Source organism: Patella vulgata, chromosome 4, assembly GCF_932274485.2.
Source record: "Patella vulgata chromosome 4, xgPatVulg1.2, whole genome shotgun sequence".
NCBI classification, from domain to species: Eukaryota; Metazoa; Mollusca; class Gastropoda; family Patellidae; genus Patella; species Patella vulgata.
The window spans coordinates 243,392-266,105 of record NC_065882.2 but is presented as its reverse complement, the minus strand read 5'-3'; the positions used below and the strand labels follow the sequence as shown (position 1 = coordinate 266,105).

The window sequence follows — 22,714 nt, the reverse complement described above, 5'->3', positions numbered from 1 at the left end:
ATGTTATTTAATAAAAGTTAAATTTGTTAAAATCAATACAGTTTGAGTCTTTAAAAAGATATGGACTATAGTTTATAACACCATTGTTCTAGGATTAACTCTGGATTAGCGGCACAATTTGACATCAAAGCCGGCCGACTAAGTGGGAACACCCCATTGAATCCCGTCCCCCTCTCTCGTTCTCAAGTAAGTTCTCTCTCGCAACCTCCCTCCACCTGCAACCAGAAAGAGTAGGCCTACTATTAACATTTACGAACAGTAAAAAATGCGTTAAAATGAACATCCCAAGGTACGACTAACTTAGAGACAATAAGATGTGTTAATATATTATCATGGGGACGAGAGGTGATGGATTACCTTCCTAACATCACACTACATCTACTTTTACAAGAATTACCTTCCTAACATCACACTACATCTACTTTTACAAGAAATAAAGATGCCATAACAAAAATATTTGACGACAAAATTGTCTATTGAGACGACGTTTAATTGAATTGGGTTCTAGAAAGACGAAAACAGATTACAACGATTGGCATAAACACATGTATTGTCTCCTCTAAATGTCGTTAACTTTATTTTTTATTATGATCTGCGTACATCTGTATGCAAATACTCCAGGTTGATAATTTTCCGTTAATATTGTTTTTATCAGCAAACTCTTAAAAAACAATAGTTTAGACTTTTAAGCCCTGTTTATACAGCGCGCGAACTCGAACACGTCCATCGCGAACCCGAACGCGACTTTTGAGCAGTTTCCCCGTTCAAATAGGGCGCGAACCCGAACGCGGAAACCCGTCGGCGGCTTTCGTGATTCCTTGTCTTTTTCTAGCTGTGAGAGATAAATTTTGTCATTTGCTATCATGGCTCAGGTGGAATCAGACACAGACAAGATCTTGGCACTGTATTTGTACATAAAACAACGAAGGAAGAGAAATGGGGCGAATAGCAGTGCATGAAATTTTACAGAGAAGAAGTGAGTTTCGCGAATACCATCACCTTGTAGAAGAACTATATTTTCATCCGGACCGCATTCCTTTCGATTTCAATGATCATTTCTTCGGTCTTGTCCATTCTGCTTTTACAAGTAGACTGTGAATATTGCACACTAGTGGGAACGGTCAGGCCTAGCGGTTTCTATTCGTGGAAATGATGTCATGGGAAGTGCCCGCTGATTGGTTCATTGGGAAAAAGCTCGCGCGAACTTCTGAAAAATTCGCTCGGGAGGCAATCAAGGCAGTCGTTCACGCGAACCAATATTTGTTCGGGTTCGGGTTCGCGCTCGGTATGAACGGGGCCTCTAAAAATGACTAGAGCATTCCAGGTCGTAAAGCCGCGTTCGCGTTCGCGTTCGCGTTCTGTATACCTCCACTCCCCTTTAAATATTATTAGAATTTAAGGAGTGTGGGGTTTTTTTTATCATAGGTTGTTTGTTGTTTTTCTTTTTTGTTATTTTATCATGAGTTGTTTTTTTCAATCTGATTAAAACACAGATCCTATTTCGTTTCGTTTTTATAGTTCAAAATTTCGTTTTACTTGTCTTTACTACACTAGGATCTGGAAGAGTTGTTATATAATAGGTGTTCTTATTGATGTGAGGAATTAGCCATTGAAACGGTCTGTTACGGCGATTTCTTGGCGTTCTCTGCGCTGAACTGTGGGTAAACCCCTAGAAACGTAAACGCTGATTGATTAATCAATGTCTGACTTCATAGGGTTAAAAGCCGCTCGTTTGACCCCTGACATGAACTCCCACTATAACTGGTTAGATCTTCATGTAGTGTAGGCCATCGATAATGTAAAAAAAAACGAAACGAAAGATAGATTTGTATTTTAAAAATCAGATTGTTTGGGGTTTTTTATTTTTGTTTTTTTATTATTAAAAACAGATCATAGGGATTTTTACTCGAAATCTGTTATTGATTGTCTGTTCTTCCTCCGGTGTGGTTCCCCCTTGTCAGTGATGCAGGACAAAGGGTCTGACAAGGAAAACTGTCTAGTCCTTCGGATGAGACGGAAAACCGAGGTCCCGTGTACACTTTGGCGTGCGCGTAAAAGATCCCTTGACAGTTGGAATTCGATATAAGAGTAGACAATAGTACCGCTGCCCGGTCAAAATTTCTCTCATAGCACGTTGTATGGCGTATACTCGTCTTCATTAGCCCAGTTCGGAGCAGAACAGTAGGACGTTAAACCCCATTTCATTTCATTTCTGATACAGTGATATTATCGGTCTACCAATAATTACATGGTAATGTATTATACCTAAAATAAGTAAGATCAGTCGGTATTGTCGTGTATAACCACAAAGTAATAAATATAGTTGATAAAATCCATTTGTAAATAACGATAAATGTCGTTACTATCTAGAGGGATAAATACACTTTAAAATGTAATTTAAAAAGCTTTTAAACGTACAGACACGTACCAATGATCAAGGGGGATAACAATGTAATATAATACTAATCATCGTTGTCTAAGCTTAAAACGAATAGACACGCGCCAGTGATCAAGGGAGGTAACTTTTGGTATACAATGATCAAGGGACATAACAATACAATTTTCAATAGTGCATTAAAAATCAATTAAGCCAGAGTAAACAAACTTGTTCGCCCCCATGATGACTACATCAATGACGCCAATAACACCGACGTCTTTAAAGAGGCTTCGGTGCTTTGACAGTCTTTGAAGCGATCACGTAAAAAAAATCTTGGACATTTAGAATTCGTCACAGAGTACAATTCTGTCAAAATGCATCCCTCCCCACCACCATCGCACCCACAACATTGCAGACATGACCATAGACAAATATAAACCATATCTTAGTCTCTAATTGACTTAAGTATTGAGTTGAGGAGATGTTAAACTTCTTTAAATTCGCTGATATGAGACACCGGGGGTTTGAGCTTCAGTTTACCATTTTTCTCCTTGTTTTCGAGGAGTTTAAATGAATCTGATCCCTCCCTGGGTTATGTCTGGGGCTATTTTTAATTTAAATGCAAGAATTCAATCAAGAAAAAACAACCGCTCCCTCAGTCAAACTACTTTACAATAAACCGTCGGGTTGCCAGCGAGTAACTACAAATACAAGCTAAAATTGGACCCAGTTAAAAATAGATTTATACGGCTTGAGGTAGTTTTTTGCAATTAAAATTTCTGGAGTGGTTTTGAATTCTTATTAACTGCTTCAATAAATAGATGTTTACTATTTACTAATTCGGTGATGTGTTTATTAGAAATGAAATGAAATGGAGTTTAATGTTTATTAGAAGTACAGGGAAATTAGGAGTACATGGTTATTATTGTTATGGTATTTTGTCGTGTAATTTTAAAATACGAATCTATCAATCGATTTATTTTTTACACTTTGCTATGAAAGTGGTTTAAAGGGACAATATCATTCTTGCTGGCTTGACAGCTCCAGAAAATAAATAATATCTCTATCTAAGTACTAGATGTTTAAGTGTCCTACCTGTTGTGTAAATTATCCATTACATCCTATTTTACTTGTCCAGAGGGTTCGAAAATATATTTTATTTTTAAATCGAAGTTTCATTTGAAAATGTTTACGTTAGACGTTTCAAACCATTATGTTGAATTTTTCAAAAATTCTAAATAAGGTGTGTTAAGATGAAATTTGTATCATCAATTATTGAAATATTGTAAAATAGTACAATTTGTTGTCCAGAATAATGATTGGGACATATTATTCAGTTACAACAAGAGTGGTATTGAGCCTTTAATAGTTTGACTTTTACTGATCTTGTTGGGCGTTTATTAAAAGTACACGTGGTTTATAATTCAAGATTTTGTTTCAAGTGCTGCTCGACCATTTTTGTTCTTATCTATTTACTGATTCAGTGGGGAGTTCATTAAGAGTAAGTGGTTGTTTAGGTGTTCTGGGGTTTTATTCCTGTAATTGCGTTGATTTATGGTTCTGGAGTTTTGTTAAGTGTCACAATTCCTGAGAGTAATCTATTAGTTCTACATCTAGTTTTTACTCCAAAGACGTTCACCTATTCTCACACCATTTATTCACCCATTCGAGGTATAACATTTCTTTTAAAGCACACATCGGTATTAATTCAATCTTCTTTTAAGAGGTACATTTCCTACGATCGATCTGGAACCAACCTGATCTTTACCATTTATTCGTTAAAGCGAGAATTTCATATTTTCTAAGAAAGTCAAAACATATTATTTCAATGTTTTTTGCTCAATAGGTTATCAACTCACTATTATACGGTCATGGGCATTATTTCCCACCCTTAAAAATCATTGACACAGGAAATAATAACACAATTACCTCCCTCGTTTTCTATTCCCTCCATGGAATAGCTATCTTCAAACGTTGGAATTTGAAGTTGAAAATGATATTTTTGCCAATTTCTCAGTTGGCAATAGCGAATTATAGGATTAATAGGATTATTCTTTAACAAGTTAGGATTGTTTATGGATACCATCTATTTTAAGGCTTTATTTTAATAAATTTTAAAAATATAACTTAAAAATATGAAATTGTAGCTTTAAGTAAATTGTGGAAATGGTGTTTATATGGTATACAATAACAGTTAATTGTTCATTGTTAATTGCGATATCACCTCGGTGGAAGCGGACGTAAAATACAACTAACCCACACATAGAATTGCCGAAAATGACGTCTATGTTGTACGCCACTATTAAACTGTGATAGATTTAATTACTAATGACTATACTATACGACATGTAAACAGGGTTAGGGAACGTGATTGTTACAAAGGACTGTTTGTTATGGTAAGGGTTAGGGCTAGCCTTGGTTACATCTCGTGACTTTCACGAAATCTGCAGGTAGCCTTTATATTTAGATCTAACCAGAATTTCCTTGCACTACTACGGCAGGTGACCTTTATATTAAGATCTAACCAGTTATTCCTTGCACTACCGACAAGGGGAAACCAAGCTGAATGTTATAGATGAACATTCTGGACCAGCGTCTAAAGGTGCGTTCACACTGGGGTTTAATCTGAATTGAATTCAGAATGAAGTCTTGTTCCGGATTTAGGCGTCACACTCAATTTGCTGAAGTCCGAACTGAATCTGAAATAACGAATCCCTATATTTTTCCAAATTCAATCTGGGACAAGTGTTTCCATTCGGGTTATTCGCAGTCCAATATTTAGTGTGGCGCGCTTGATTCAGATCAACAGGTTTACCAGAACCGAATAACTTTGCGCGCATGTTCACTTCTTCTCCCGTTTTATCGCTTGGGGGGAAACGTGTGTATTATCCGGGAGAATAGTCTGCAAATAAATAAAAATTAATATTGCAAACATCAATCAGTTGGGGTATAGCCTATATAACCCTAGACCTTCCTCACTGAAACATATACTGCGGTAAATCTAATTACAAAGCTATGGTGTGTTCAGATCACGGCTGTTCATTTAAGACCCATAGACATTAGGGGCAGGGCAGGGCAGGCAAGAGAATTTTGTTAGAATTAACTTTATGTTGGAATGTAGAAGAACGAATATTAAATAGTAGGCACAAAGAAGCACAGGTTTGTTAAATGGCGCAATTTATAATTTGGTCGAATTTGTCATTAGTTGAAATTGGGAACAATTGTGTAAAATATGGGTCATCGCAGTCTCATAATCGAAATGATCAAATGCCATGTTTTGCACGGATCATAAACCTGTTGGAAAGTCTGATAGAGTCATGGATAATATCTAACATATTACATTGATTTGAAACCAGAACGTGATAGTAATTTATTGATTATAGTGTTAATACAGATTCAGTAATCAACCAATCTGAATTAATTTTGAAATAGCGCTCTTATGTAATTCATGGATGTCGGAATTCGATGGCGAGTAGGACGACTAAGGTTCCCGTCTTCTATATCGCAGTTGGTGCAGAATAGAAAAGAAAAGAAATGAAATGAAATGGGTTTTAACGTCCTACTGTTCTTCTTCTACTGTGATAATGAAGACGGGCATACGCCATACAGTGTGCACGCCAATTTGACCTGGGGGTTGTTTCACGTAATTTTAACTAAGATAAAATCCAAATTTTAATAATTTGATTGGATAATATTAGATTGATTTTAGTGCTTAGGCAATTAAATTGAAATATCTGCTAAAATTTGGGGTTTATCATTAGTTAAAATTTCGAGAAACAGGGCCCTGGGCTTATCGTCCCTTGTCGGGCCATCCGACCGGCACCCGTGACACGGGGAAATCACGCCGGAAAATTCCGATGAACTTTCTCGGGCATCGCCGGGAACGAGCGAGCCAGCGTGGCTATGTAATTCAGGCACCCCCGTTAACCCAACAGCATTGACTAATGAACCTAGGCCATTTTCTAATGAAATATATATATTGTTTTGTCATTAAAACAAACAAGTGATCATTATTTAAAACTAATATTTAGTATGTATACAGTTGTCATTGATTACCAGGGGCCTGTTTCACGAAATTTTAACTAAGATAAAATCCAAATTTTAGTAATTTGATTGGATAATATTAGATTGATTTTAGTGCTTAGCCAATCAGAATTATAGTATCTACTAAAATTTGGATTTTATCTTTAGTTAAGATTTCGAGAAACAGGGCCCTGGTGTGTAACTAGCTGTAAAATATGTTACTAATAGTGACTAATTATAACACCCATCACTATTGAATACCCAAACCCGGATAATAGTGGTGTATATCATTCAATACCTCAATGATATAACACTTAAGTATATATAGATGTGTTACGCCATATATTTTCATTTATAAATGTTGTTTGTTCATTAGAAATGAAATGAAATGGGGTTTAACGTCCGACTGTTCTGCTCGTATGCTTATGAAGACGGGCATACGCCATACAGTGTGCTATGGGGAAAATTTTGCCCGGGCAGCGGCACTATCGCCTTCTCTTATATCGAATTCCAACTGCCAAGGGATCTTTTACGTGCATTCCAATGTTTACACGGGACCTCGGTTTTTCCTCAGTTTTTCGTCTCATCCGAAGGACTAGACAGCTGTCCTTGTCAGGCCCTCTGCCCAGCATCACTGGGAAACCACGCCGGAAAATCTGGATGAACTTTATCGGCCAATGCAGGGATCGAACACCCGACCTCCAGGCTAGCGAGCTAGCGTCTTACCCACTTAGCCAAGTGATCCCCTTGCTGGTTCATTAGCCAATGATATTAACTTTACACTGATCCACGTTTTCGTATTGATCGTTCTTCAGTTCATCTGGGAGTTTCAGCCTGAATAATTATTATCAATATTTATTATAAACAGTCAGATTTTTACATAAAACAATCCAGTGAAGTGTAGAAACATAGGACCTTAAAGCATAATTTATTCCATTCATCTATTTGGCCATCTTTTCGCGTATTGATGGTTCATCAATTCACCTGGGGCTACCGCGTGTATAAATATCAATATTTATAATAAACAACAAATTGTCAAAATTTATTAGTTCCGATTTTATTACGAAACAGTCAGATTTATTATTCCGTAATACATCAAGCTCTGGTACAAGTCAGAGTTTTTTGTGATACCATGCCGATTTTAAATGTTAAAATAGTTCGTCCTAAAATGACTGATCTATACGGTTATTCACCTGAAAATCTCCAGAAAGCATTAGCATTTCTTTTGGATTACTATAACGGTAACCTTTAAAATGAAATGAAGTTGGGTTTAACGTCCTACTCTGTGATATGGGGAACAATTTTCCCATTCAGAGGTGTTCTCGCTTATTTTTCAGTAACAGACAATATTTTGTAGCTACCAATATATTGTAATCAGTAAGTGTCAATATGTTGTAATGAGTATGATTGTTGTATGTATTTTATATTGAATCAAGGCAGACCTCAATAATTAGTTATTTATTTTATATTAAACTTTTAGTAAACCAAGCCACAAACACAACCAATAGCACTAACAACGTCATCAATCTGGAGTTCTCCATCTTTAAATTATTTTCAACTGGGCCGTGTTTAGTAGGTGTTGAGTTCGTGGCCCGGGATAGAGAGTTGTGAATAATGTTCCGTGCACCAGGCCACGTGTTGGGTCCACATAAACGGTACTGAGCTGGAACACATGGTCCAAAGTGACATCTGATCGCAAGGTCTGGTTCACGTATTAAAGTTCTCCAGAAGTTTGGTTTACACTGGATATACGAGGCTATAGTATCCATATATTCCACCCAAAAGGCCTAAAATCAAAAATAAAATACAACTTTATTTATAAAGAAAATATTCTGGTTACTTTAGAGGGCAACAAAAAATAAAAACGTTTCCCTAATTACCTAACGTTCATAAAACATTTGCAGTCGCAACTAGGCGGGGGATCACGTGGCTAAGTGGGTAAGACGCTGGCTCGCTAGCCTGGAGATCAGGTGTTCGATCCCTGCATTGGCCGAGAAAGTTCATTCAGATTTTCAGGCGTGGTTTCCCCTTGTCAGGGATGCAGGACGGAGGGCCTGACAAGGACAGCTGTCTAGTCGTTCGGGTGGGACGAAAAATTGAGGTCCCGTGTACACATTGGCGTGCACGTAAAAGATCCCTTGGCAGTTGGAATTCGATATAAGAGTAGGCCGTAGCGCCGCTGCCCGGGCAAAAATTCCCTCATAGCACACTGCATGGCGTATGCCCGTCTTCATTAGCCCAGTTCGGAGCAGAACGGTAGGACGTTAAATTTCATTTCATTTCATTTTTGGAAACCAGGCGTATATCACAGACTCAGTTATCAAGTATGCAACCCTGTTAAATGTTCTCGACAATCTTAAGCCTCTAACTTAATATTATCCATAATATTCAAAATTAAAGCATAAAATAAAATTCAATATAGATCCATTTCAATCAATATTCATCTTGTTATGTTGCTGTGTGAATATGGGATCTTAATATCCAATATTTAAGACACAATAAACATTTTAAAATGACTACACGACGTCGTGTACTCATTGGGTTCGAATGTCATTGGTGATGAACTAAACAAAACATATCCTACAATCTACAAGACAACGCGGATGTAATAAAACATTGCTTATTCACAAACGACAAAATTAAAAAAAAAACCCAAAAAAAACCATGTAGAATGGACTGTTCACGTACCGAACATAATTGGTTATAAATCACAAAAAAACTTGTTAAATATTGAATGGAAATCACTTTATGTAGTTCTTATTACCTGAATAATTTAAGGTTCCAAAGATTGGAGCCATGTAAACAAGAGATAAATGTACATGCTTGAAATGCAATGTTCATGAGAAGTCATTTAACCCAGCGACCTTTTGACAAAATGCCTCCACCCCGCCCACCCCGCCCCTACTGGTACAAGCTCCACCCCGCCCCCTACTGGTACAAGTTCTCATAAGAAATAATTTTAATAAATAAAGTACCTGAATTGTATGACGTCTTGACCTGACGTAACTTCCGTTCATTTCAATCATCTTGGATTGAATATCAGCCCACATAAAGTTACGATCGGGTAAATGAACATTACCTTAAAAAGATTAAAATGGATTAAAATACAAATGGGATGTCATCTTTTGATGTATGTAACGATTATAGATCATTTTTCATGAAGACGAAATGAAATGAAATAGGGTTTAACGTCCTAATGAAGACGGGCATACGCCATACAGTGTGCTATGAGAGAAATTTTGCCCGGACAGCGGCACTGCGGCCGACTCTTATATCGAATTCCAACTGTCAAGGGAGCTTTTACGCGCACGCCAAAGTGTACACGGGAATTTTCGTCCATTCCGAACGACTATACATTGTCCCTTACCAGTCTCTCTGTGTTGCTGATGGCAAGAGTCACTACAATAGTTTAAGCTTCAGTTACAGTACTATTCGCTCCATAGTCAGATAACGTAGTGGTCCTTCCTTTCTGCACCAATCGGGCTACAGAAGATGGTCTTTGGGGGACAGTGTACCTACTCTCCATCAAATTCTAACTGTGTGGGGTTCTTGGCGTGCATGTCAACGAGTACATGGCTTTACATCTCATCTGAACAACCAGACACTTTTCGTCTAGCACCACTGAACAGGGTGGGGGTGGGGGTTGAAGAATGGTTAATGCGTGCGCGTTGAATCAGAAGGTCTGTTATTGAGTCAAGTGACCTGGTTTCGATTTCCCACTTGTACGTGACAATGAGTAGGTCGCCTGTCCAACCTTGTGGGTTTACTCCGGGTTCTCCGGTTTCCTCCTACAGCTACAGACCCTACGCACAAGCGAATTACTTAAATAAAATTGAATCTTATGTTAGTCCCGAAATGACCTAGTCTGTGTCGAGTGGACGTTAAACCCCATTTCTCTCCCTCTCTCCTTTTTAGTGAATGAGCTACCACCTCTCTCTGTCGCCATTAGATTCCTAATAAAAAATATATAACATAATCAATTCCATGATGGTACGAACTATAATATTAAAACGAAGAACCAACTTGGCCAAGAAACCGGGCAAGAACGGGTGAGCCAAACATCGATAGCGCGTGCGCTTACCTTTTAATAGTTGTATAAACCATCTGGCCTGGATTTCAGCCACAGGCATCACAGCACCAATAGACTGAACCAAACCAATCATACCAAATGTTGGATGTTTCAAATCTGGTGGGAAGACATATTGGTATAAATCAACTCGATTATTCTCGATCCTCAAGACCTTCTCATCTACAAACTTTACTTGATAATCATAACCAGTTGCTAGAATGACCGCGTCTACTTTCTCAAACGATCCATCTTCAAACATGATACCATCTTCAGTAAACTGTACAATATTTGGTTTAATTCGGATTTTACCATTCAACATCTGAAATGGCAGTTCGTCGTTTATTGTTGGGTGGGCGCTAAGTGCTCTAAAATAAATACAACGACATTATTCTATACGTCAAATATAAAAATCTCCGGTGAATAAATAATTATTTTGAGACGAAGGACTGACTTGTACGAAAAGCTAACTATAGAACATTATCAATATTACTAGGATGGCTTAGAGAAACAAAAATAACGGAGTGGAACTTAAAATGGTCATAACTGATAGATCAGAAAAATTGTTGCACCAAATTATTCTGGTTTTTTTTTTTTTGGGGGGGGGGGGGGGGGGGTGTTCTTTTTTTTTAAAAAAGCAGAATTACTTTTAATTGCGTATGGTATTTAGCCTTTATTCTGGCAGGTTGCGGCTTTACTACAAACATGTAAAATATCCGAGCATACTAAACTTAGACTGTCTGTCTACAGTTAGCTCCCCTTGAGAACAGACACTAAGCTAGTTGACCGACATTTTAAGTCCTAAATCGTCGATTTTAGTCGAAAACACTAAGCATATTTGGAGAATTTTGTTGAGTATTTATTCTGCTTCCGTTTAATGGAATTGAAAAGATTTACAAATGTATTTAGTCTTTGCGTGTATGCCAGATGTGAAAAGGAGTAGAGTCGCATTACAAAACAATATACTAATTTTTGGATATGGCGGCCATTTAGGGCAGAGATCTATACTCGAAGTATGAAGTAGATGGTTCTCTGTGTGCGGAATGATATCCAAGCTCACCTGGAACTCGGCTGTTTGTAATCGTCCTCTCGATATACGATATCTAACCCACTTATAAAGATTTGTAGCATCAACAAGTGCAATAATTTGTAGTTTGATGGGTAACAACTAAAACATCAATTAAGGGGGAGAGAAATGGAGATTTAACGTCCACTCGACACAAGATCGATTAATGTGGGACTAACATATGGTTCAATTTTATTTCAATAATTCGCTTGGGCGTAGGGGGCTGTAGTTGTAGGAGGAAACCAGAGGACCCGGAGAAAACCCACAAGGTTGGACAGGCGACCCTACTCCTTGTCACGTACAATCAGGGAATCGGAACTACGCTACATGATTCACTCTTTAAACCATTCGGACACCCAGACCCAACCCCCCGCAACGCACACTGATCCGCAGTGAATATTCTCTTGGCTGCTACAATCACTGATAAGGATGACATCGATGCGACTTAATGACTACAAAATATTAACTTTTTTCTTTCGACAAATTAAATTCTGAAAAAAATTTTTTTTTTAGTATTAGAAAAATAAATAAAGGTGTTTGAAGTATATTTTGATAAAAAATATTCCATATTTAGCGTAAATAGGTACAGAAAATAGTACGCGGAGGCGTAAAATGGGTAAAACGATATAATTCTGCCCGTACCAGTTCATATTACTACGTTCGATGTAAACAACGCACGTGTGACCATCAATTTGACGTTTTTTTCTGTTTGTTTACTCTGAATTCTTTCAGAAGTACATTTTTTACCGTCTAATCTGATTGACCGGCTCGTGTTTGTTTTAAAACAACAAAAACAAGCCACAGAAGTAATCTTTTTTGGCGTTATCGATGCCATCTTGCTTTGTTTGTAAACATTGTGATGTGACGTCACCCTTAGAACTACAGCGGTCTGACCTTTTAAAGGTCAGTCATCTTGGACAGAGATAAAAGACGTATGTCGCATTAGGTCTGTAAAACAGATTGCCCGCAACGATGTCAAATTGGCGTGGAATTTAGCTTAAAGGGACACTACTCGTGGATGACTTTATGGAGTAAGTCCGGTAATCTATTCCATATTGTGATTTTCAAGTGTTCGAACAATAGTTGTGTACTTTTGAGGCTGTGTTGTTTCAAGAAAAAAGAAAACAGATGAATAAAGAAATATCTTAGTGGTGGAATCTGTGAACAACTAATTAACAAGACCGTTATAGAATCCTGAATGGGTTATCCAAATTTTAACATCTGCATATTATCACATTACGGTATGCAATATTATTGGTTTGCTATTTGAACTCCTTAAACAAGAAATGGTATCAGGTGTTCCATATAAGAATATACATCCTCGTGCACAACACCGGCCACCTATATGGTGATCTATTATATCTTAACAAGAAATGGTATTAGGTGTTCCATATAAGAATACCATGTACTGTACACAACACCGGTCACCTATTTGGTGATCTATTATATCTTAACAAGAAATGGTATCAGGTGTTCCATATAAGAATACCCGGCCTCGTGCACAACACCGACCACAACAGTGTTGACCTATATTATATTAAACAAAAACTGGTATCAAATGTTCCATACACAAATATTTAGCTCGTCCCCAACACCGGCCTCCCACGTGTTAACCTATGTTATTTTAAAGAAGAAATGTTATGAAATGTTATATAATTACCCATGTTTAGGTTGGAGACCATATTGTTTATGATCAATACGTAGATTCGCTGTTTTCTCCACCAACCATTGTAAAATATTTCTAGGTAAAGAGAAGATAAATCTATTGTTGGCCAGAAGATCAGCGGGAATTCCCCATAATCCTGTTCTACTGATTACCCAGGCTCCTCTCCTCGTACTAGCAAACACCTGAAAAAACAACACAAAACAAATTAAATGGGGTTGAACGTCCTGCTTATCTGCTTTAACACGACAAAAGATCCTTTGAGTAAGTCGTAGCGCCACTGTCCGACGTATGTCCGTCTTCATTAAGCCAGTCGGAACAGAAAAGTAGGACGTTAAAACCATATTTCACCCAACACAACCTGTATCACATTCTAATGCTAAGTTCAATAATGTTCTCATAGAGTCTGTCGACAAAGCGCAATGTTTGTCTTATCGGTATTACTTTATGTGTAGTGTGGTTCTCCTAGTGACGTATCAAGGTGTATGTGTGTGTGTGTGTGGGGGGGGGGGTAAAAACGCAATCATTTTTCAGATTTTCCAAACAGCCGGTGAACGTCATAGATCCTACTTATTCTGTTCAAATTTGGCGAGAAGCACTGAGGTCATGAGAGGACGACCCTAACGATATTCAACGTCCTTTGTCCTCATTTTCCCGTGTCATGCCCCCTTTTTCGAAAAGCTTGTGAACGTGATAAACATTACCTGTTTGGCCACCCTGGATACGTCAACGGCAATATCTACAGCTGAATTACCAATACCTGGTGAAAATAATACCACAAACCGTAAAATATAACTTATTACTAATTTCATATATACGCTACAATCAGAAATGAAATTAAAGGTATACATGACGAAAAAGGAGTGGAACCTATAGAAGGGTATCGTTGCCAATATTAAATGCTCTGCTAAAATGTCTGTTCCATTATATATAAAAAGTACAAAGTCTTAATACCGGTGATGATAAAGTTAAAGCACCTCTAAGGCCAAAGTTAAATGTAAAACGTCAAACGTAATAAGTTAAATGACAAATGTTTTTTTTTTTAGGAAAGACTGTTTTTTTGACGTGTCTACATTTTACATTTCTCTCATTACAGCGGATACTGTCAGATAAAAATACTGCGTTTTTATTACTATTTGAGAAAGTGAAAGTAGTATATTTGAGAAAGTGAAAGTAGTATATTTAGGTAAACTATATTATAGTAGATTTATGATGTCCTTTGATATTTCGGCAGTATTTAATCACTAAATTGTTTCTTTTACCCCGGGGGTGGGGGGCGGTGGCGCGATGAGTAGGGCGCGGGCTCGCACAGTCGTTCGGATGGGACGAAAAATCGAGATCCTGTATACACGTCCGCGTGTACGTAAAATAACCCTTGACAGGTGAAATTCAATTGCTGTGCAGGCCAAATTTCGCTAATAATCCCATCTTATTCATTCATTTACCTACGCTGTCCTCTCCATCCCGGTCTCTCCTTGTCAGTTGTACAGGACGTAGCAAGGAACAATGTCTAGACAGTCGTACGGGACGAATACCCGAGGTCTCGTGTACACGTCGGCGTGTGCGTAAACCAACTTCTGACAGTAGGCTATATCGCTGCTCTCCGGGCAAAATTTCCCTCTAGCACACTGCATCATATGACGTATGTCCCTCCTCATTAGTCCGTTTGGCATATAACAGTAGGACGTTAAAGTAGTGAAACGAAATGAAATGGAGTTTAACGTCCTACTGTTCTACTCCGACTGGGCTAATGAAGACGGGCATACGCCATACAGTGTGCTATGAAGGAAATTCTGTCAAGGGGTCTTTTATGTGCACGCTACAGTGTACACGGAACCTCGGTTTTTCATTCCACCCGAACGACTAGACAGCTGTCCTTGCCAGGCCCTCCATCCTGCACCACTGACAAGGGGCAACCACGCCGGAAAATTCCGATGAACTTTCTAGGTCATCACCGGGAGCGAACCCACGGCCGATCGTTAATATTGTCAATATTTATAAACACAAACCACGGCCAGTCTTTACATGGAGTTGAACGTGTAATATTAACGTCCTCTACAAACTTAACGAATCTTATAAACCTTTAAAAACTTGGTTAGAAACCAAAATAAAATTTATTTACAGTAAATGGCGTCATAGATGGCCATTATTAAAATATATCGCAACTAAAGGATCTTAAACTGTTAGAATTGCTAAATTATTTAATAAAGGCTGGCATAGATTGATTGTCGCTTTAAACTCCATCTCATTTCATTTCAATCGTCCTCATTATAGCCCAGTTGGTACGGAACAGTAGGATGCTAAACCCCATTTAGACTTCGATCACTAAACTTCAATGTATTAATTTAATTGGTCGGAAGAAAACCCTGGACATTCAATCACTAAACTTCAATGTATTAATCGTCTATAATTGGGATATTAATGAATCGGAAAAAAAAACCCGGGACATGATAAATCACGTGACATTAACAGACAATTCACAATAATGACGTCATATTTCACTGATATTAACGTCACCAAATTTAAAGAAAATGTAAATTTAAAGATTTCTATAAGGAGAGATAGCCACAATGAAGGAAAGCTATCAATTGAGACAGTCTAATGAAGCGAGGAAGCCATCGTGTGAAGATCGCGATTCGAGAAGATTTTACAATCCATTGATAACTGGCCAGACACTTTGACCAATTTGACCCGTTTTCCACTTGACCTAGCACGTGTAAAAATAATTTGAATACGGGTCAGAGCTGAGGTGATAGGCCTGTCTGTGGGTCACGGGTTAAATTTACGATAAGATAAAGCTAAGATATTTGATTTTATCAACTTTAATATTGCTACGATCAGTCGCCATTTTTTAGGGCATAAATTAAGGTCATCTTGCCCGGGTTAAATCTGTAATTATTGATAAAATTCATTTCAAGTCAGTGGTCATTATTTTACGGGCAATATTTAAGTTTTCACGGCTTAATCCAGTGTTTAAATTGTTTTGTTTTTTTAAATTAGTCGTTCGGATGGGACAAAAAAACGAGGTCCCGTGTACACCTTGGCGTGCATATAAAAGAACCCTTGACAGTTGGAATTCGATGTAAGAGTAGGCCGCAGCGTCCCTGTCCGGGCAAAGTTTCCCTCATAGCACACTGTATGATGTATGCCCGTCTTCATTAGCCCAGTTCGGAGCAGAACAGTAGGACGTTAAACCCCATTTTCATTTCATTTCGTCCAAAATTTTACATCCGTAGATACAGCTTATGTAATTAATTGCAATCCAACCGTTGATATTTAAGCCAAAAAAATGGAACAAAATGGAATTAATATTAATTAACAAACCAAAATCCAGTCGATATTTCAAGCAATAGAGATTGTAATATCACTCACTTTAAGATTTTATTTCGAACCAATTCAATTTTTATTTTTAGCTTCTTTGTGAGAAACTCAAAAGTTTAACAAAACTGATTGTTGATTATGTTTAACTAATTAAATATAGTAATAACTTCATCCATAAGTACATATAACAATTTAGTCTGATTAGAAATGGAATGAAATGAAATTTGGTTTAAAGGCTCAATACCACTCTTGTTGTAACTGAATAATATGTCCCAATCTTTATTCTGGTCAACAAATTGTACTATTTTACAATATTTCAATTAATTGATGATACAAATTTCATCTTAACACACCTTATTTAAAAAATTTGAAAAATTCAACATAATGGTTTGAAACGTGTAACGTAAACCTTTTCAAATGAAACTTCGATTTAAAAATATTTTCGAACCCACTGGACAAGTAAAATAGGATTTAATGGATAATTTACACAACAGGTAGGACACTTAAACATCTAGTGCTTAGATAGAGATATTATTTATTTTCTGGAGCTTTCAAGCCAGCAAGAGTGTTATTGTCCCTTTAACGTCCTACTTTTATGCACAGACCGGGATAATGAAACATGCATACGCCAGACAGTGCTACGTGGGATATTTTGCCCGGACAACGGCCTACTCTTATATTGAATTCCAACCGCCAAGAATACAAATCAAAACTATATCTGACCCAATGTACGATTATTCGTTTTATTTTAAAATATCTGACCCAATGTACGATTATTCGTTTTATTTTAAAATATCTGACCCAATGTACGATTATTCGTTTTATTTTAAAATAACGGAAGACGACGTAGTTAAAATCTGTCCTCAGGGCGAACGTCTAGATCAAGGTCCAAAACATAACAACAGATTATAAATTGATGGACTGGAATAAAGGGGTTAATTTGTTTTCGTCAATTTAACATATTTCTTACACACGAGCTGAGCCAAATATTGTATTATATACCTATTATTGAAGACAAGCTGAGCCAAATATTGAATTACCTATTATTCAAGCAATTGTTGCGCAGTAGGATAACTTTGTTAGTGTGTATAATCTGTCGTTATTTACCAACACGTTCCAAATGTATTTTATCAAGTAGATATTTGTTTTCATCATTATCAAATAAAATGGGGTTTTATTTGCACGTGCACGTAAAAGAACCTTAACAGTAGGAATTAGATGTAAGAGTAGGCCGTAGCGCCGCTGTCCGCACATCCGTCTTTATTAGCCCAGTCGGTCCAGAAAAGTAGGATATTAAACCCCATATCATATCATTTCATTTAATTTTTCATATACTATTATAGTACAAAAAGACAAACAAAATCAACAGCAACGCAACGACAACAAACACAGGAACGAATTTAAGATACGCGAAATTTACTAAACAAAACAAAAAAACAAAGAAATGATCACAAAAGAAAAAAAAAACCAAGCAAAAAACAAAGCACAAAGAAAGATTTAAGCTAGAGGAAACTTACCAACAATAAGAACAGTGTTTTGTTTAAACTGACTGGCCTCACGATATGAATGAGAGTGGAGTTTATTTCCTTCAAACTTGTCGAATCCTGGGAACTTAGGAATAAATGGAACCGAGTGATGCCCAGAACAAACCATGACGGCATCAAAGACTTCTTGTACTGGTTCCTGCGAATCTTTCTGGTATTTTACGATCCATTTCCCTGTTTCCTGGTAATCAGCCGTCTGCTCGATGTAAACAACAGACGTGCGGAAATGTATATACGGTAAAAGATGAAAATGATCGGCATACATCCTGAAATATCGTAACACGTCTGCGTGTGGCATAAATGGCGGGAAATCTTCAGGAATTGGAAAATCGCTAAATGCCATCATTTCTTTACTGGTGTTGATTACAAGGTTTCTGTAAATACTACCTTTACCAATTTTAGGAATTTCTGTATAATTCCACAATCCTCCGATATCATCTTCACGCTCGAAGCACACGGGTATAAAATGTTCTTCTAAACAAGATTTTACCGCCGTCAATCCGCTGCATCCTGCACCAATAACAGCAACACGTTTAGTCATTTTCTTATTCATATTAAAAATTATCAGTCAAAAAAATAAAATAAAATAATATTCACAAACACGTTTTTGTTGCCGTGGTTATATCCTTAGTTTTGAATCGATGAATGATATAGTTTTATTAACAATCATAAACAAACAATACGCTGTTTTCTTGGATTTAATTATGTCTCCATCTTTAACTGAAATTTAAACTCGTTTTCCTGTGACGATATTTTCAGTTCCTCTGTTAATTCTTCATCTATAATTGAACTAAATCAACTTTACATGTTTTTCCTGTGAAAATGTCTCCAGTTTCTCACTTATAATTGCATCTATGAATTAAATGATCTGAACAAACTTAGTGGTTTTTATTTCATCTGATGTTTCTGCATCTATAAGTGAACTTAACACGTTTTCAGTTGTCCGTCATTTTTACATCTATAAATTCTGTGCTGTTTTCAGTTGTCCGTTATAAATTCTGTGAGAGTGTTTTCTGTTTCTCCGATTATTTATGAATAATAAAATGATGTGACCTGGGTTGTTTTTGTACTATAGCTACTGGTCAAGTCGACATACATGTTATCCTATTGATAATACACCCCTATTATTGGTCGTGTCTCGAGACTCAGGTCGATTGAAACCGAGCGGAACAACACAGGGCCCCGCATTATTCGCTCATTTGATTAACGATAAAAGAATAAATCTCTCCATTTATTTCATTTTATATCTAAATCTAATCTCATATCAAAATACATCGCATATTATAGTTCAAATATTAAAGCTCGTGACGTGATCAAATATCTTCACATAGGCAAATTGGAAAACATTTTGAGAAAAATAAACGATCATTGTCAAGTACAAGCGTGGGAGCACTTCCATAATACCCAAGTGAAATCAAGCTGTTCGAAACATGCTTTAGTCGGATAACATCTGGCAAGGATCGCCGTCTAGTCATTGGGATGGGACTACAACCTGAAGTCTCGTACACGGAAGTTCCCTTATAGCACACTGCACTGCATGGTGTATGCCCGGTTGGAGAGAGAGAGAGATCTAATTATATGAACCAGATAAATACATAAGCGACGCGGTTTTATACGGAAGGGACCATTTCCCACATGCAGGACTAACAATGTTTATTTGACTAGTCGTTTACTTGCGGGAAGAAAGTTTCCTTGGATAGATTTATAATTCATACCACATTATTATTTTCACTCTCCTTTTTGAGTGGAGAGTGGGGCGACAGCGACCCTTTAAGCAAACGACGTGCGTGTAACAATACCTAAATTCAATTACTAACCCCTGACCCGTGGTCAAGGACATGGTCCTGGTGATGGCTATCCCTTTTGTTTGGGACACAATGAGATATTGATATTAAATGTCCTGGTATTTTCTGCAGCTGTCTTGTCACATGTAACTGGTTGCTAGTCTGGCTATCACTTGATTATATCGTCTCAATTTAAAATGAAATGAAATGGGGTTTAACGTCCTATTTTTCTGCACCGGCTTGGCTAATGAAAAGGGCATATTGCATGCAGTGAGCTATGACAGTCTACGCTCACGGGCTCGGTTTTTTGTCCCTTCCGAACGATTCGACACTATCCTTGCCGGCATGCACTATTAGAAAAAATAAAATCAAAATACCAAGGCTAGATAATCAATCTGATTTAAAACCCATCCCACCGACTCTGTTCGCCCACAACACAATGACTGAGCAAACAGCCAGCATCATACATGATGAAATTTTAATTCAACATTTTGGACCGGTATCATCTTTCGCAATACTGTAGATTGTAAGCTAAAATTACGCAATGAGACTTCAGGGTACCAATAAATTTTGATTTATTGCAGTAAGTATAAACCTACAATATTAATACATACATATTATATATATTATATTCCAGTAAGTATAAACCTATAATATCATATACATTCATATTATATATATTATATTCCAGTAAGTATAAACCTATAATATCATATACATTCATATTATATATATTATATTCCAGTAAGTATAAACCTACAATATCATATACATTCATATTATATATATTATATTCTAGTAAGTATAAACCTATAATATCATATACATACATATTATATATATTATATTCTAGTAAATATAAACCTACAATATTAATACATACATATTATATATATTATATTCCAGTAAGTATAAACCTATAATATCATATACATTCATATTATATATATTATATTCCAGTAAGTATAAACCTACAATATCATATACATTCATATTATATATATTATATTCTAGTAAGTATAAACCTATAATATCATATACATACATATTATATATATTATATTCTAGTAAATATAAACCTATAATATCATATACATACATATTATATATATTATATTCCAGTAAGTATAAACCTATAATATCATATACATTCATATTATATATATTATATTCCAGTAAGTATAAACCTACAATATTAATACATACATATTATATATATTATATTCTAGTAAATATAAACCTACAATATTATATACATTCATATTATATATATTATATTCTAGTAAATATAAACCTATAATATCATATACATTCATATTATATATATTATATTCTAGTAAGTATAAACCTACAATATTAATACATACATATTATATATATTATATTCCAGTAAGTATAAACCTATAATATTATATACATTCATATTATATATATTATATTCCAGTAAGTATAAACCTACAATATCATATACATTCATATTATATATATTATATTCCAGTAAGTATAAACCTATAATATTAATACATTCATATTATATATATTATATTCCAGTAAGTATAAACCTACAATATTAATACATACATATTATATATATTATATTGCAGTAAGTATAAACCTATAATATTATATACATTCATATTATATATATTATATTCTAGTAAATATAAACCTACAATATCATATACATACATATTATATATATTATATTGCAGTAAGTATAAACCTACAATATTAATACATACATATTATATATATTATATTCCAGTAAGTATAAACCTATAATATCATATACATTCATATTATATATATTATATTCCAGTAAGTATAAACCTATAATATTAATACATTCATATTATATATATTATATTCCAGTAAGTATAAACCTACAATATTAATACATACATATTATATATATTATATTCCAGTAAGTATAAACCTATAATATTATATACATTCATATTATATATATTATATTCTAGTAAATATAAACCTACAATATCATATACATTCATATTATATATATTATATTCCAGTAAGTATAAACCTATAATATTAATACATTCATATTATATATATTATATTCCAGTAAGTATAAACCTACAATATTAATACATACATATTATATATATTATATTCTAGTAAAATATTCTACAATATTATATACAGTATTATATACAGTATACTAGTAAGTATAATATATATTACAAGACGTTGCCATGCAAGACACGCCCACATTTGGCAAATGTTGGCAGAGAACAAGCTAAAAAAGGCGATTTTGCGTACAATCACGGGGTCATAATCCAGGATATTAGGTCAATATGGAAAGAAACGAAAATCTTTGGGATATAAACATATTTTAAGTTTCATCAAAATCGGATAAAAATTGTGACCTCAAGAGGGTCCACAAGCTAAGAACGCTATTTTTCGTACAATCAGAGGCCATAATCCCTGAAGCTATGGTCTGATAGATGCCAATATGGATAGGAAGCAAGATCTTTGTGATCTATATTTCAAGTTTCGCCAAAATCGGATAACAATTGTGACCTGTAGAAGGTCCACAAACATAATCATTAGTAATAAGAATGGTTTCACATTGTACATATATATACACCCTCAAGTTTACTTATAATAAACCAGTGATTGTTGTCCCATATAACTGTGTCAGTTTTGCTGTGTCAGTTTTGATAACATAATGATAAGAGAGTGACCACTATGATGATAAGTATTTTAACAATGATTAATAATATAATTGTCTTTAAAAGAAGAGGAGGGAGATGTTTTATTATATTTTAATGATTTAAGTAAATATGGACTGGGCACTGCTGTTATTTCATGTAAATATGGACTGGGCACTGCTGTTATTTCATGTA

The 22,714-nt window shown here is 35.7% G+C and overlaps 1 protein-coding gene across 2 annotated transcripts; it reads right to left on the bottom strand.

Annotated features, from left to right (window-relative positions):
- Positions 1-7,843: 7,843 nt before the first annotated feature.
- LOC126819263 (flavin-containing monooxygenase 5) lies at positions 7,844-18,630 on the bottom strand. Of its 2 annotated transcripts, XM_050547211.2 has the most exons (6): positions 18,034-18,630; positions 13,900-13,955; positions 13,193-13,380; positions 10,482-10,834; positions 9,376-9,479; positions 7,844-8,187 (listed from the first exon to the last, which is right to left on the bottom strand). In XM_050547211.2, the coding sequence occupies exons 1-6, from the start codon at positions 18,611-18,613 to the stop codon at positions 7,864-7,866; spliced, it is 1,605 nt and encodes a 534-aa protein (XP_050403168.1). In that variant the 5' UTR covers positions 18,614-18,630; the 3' UTR covers positions 7,844-7,863. The 2 variants fall into 2 exon arrangements, with proteins under 2 accessions (XP_050403168.1, XP_055956510.1); XM_056100535.1 differs by lacking the exons at positions 7,844-8,187; positions 9,376-9,479; positions 10,482-10,834; positions 13,193-13,380; positions 13,900-13,955 and having other exon boundaries at positions 17,999-18,630.
- Positions 18,631-22,714: the final 4,084 nt, after the last annotated feature.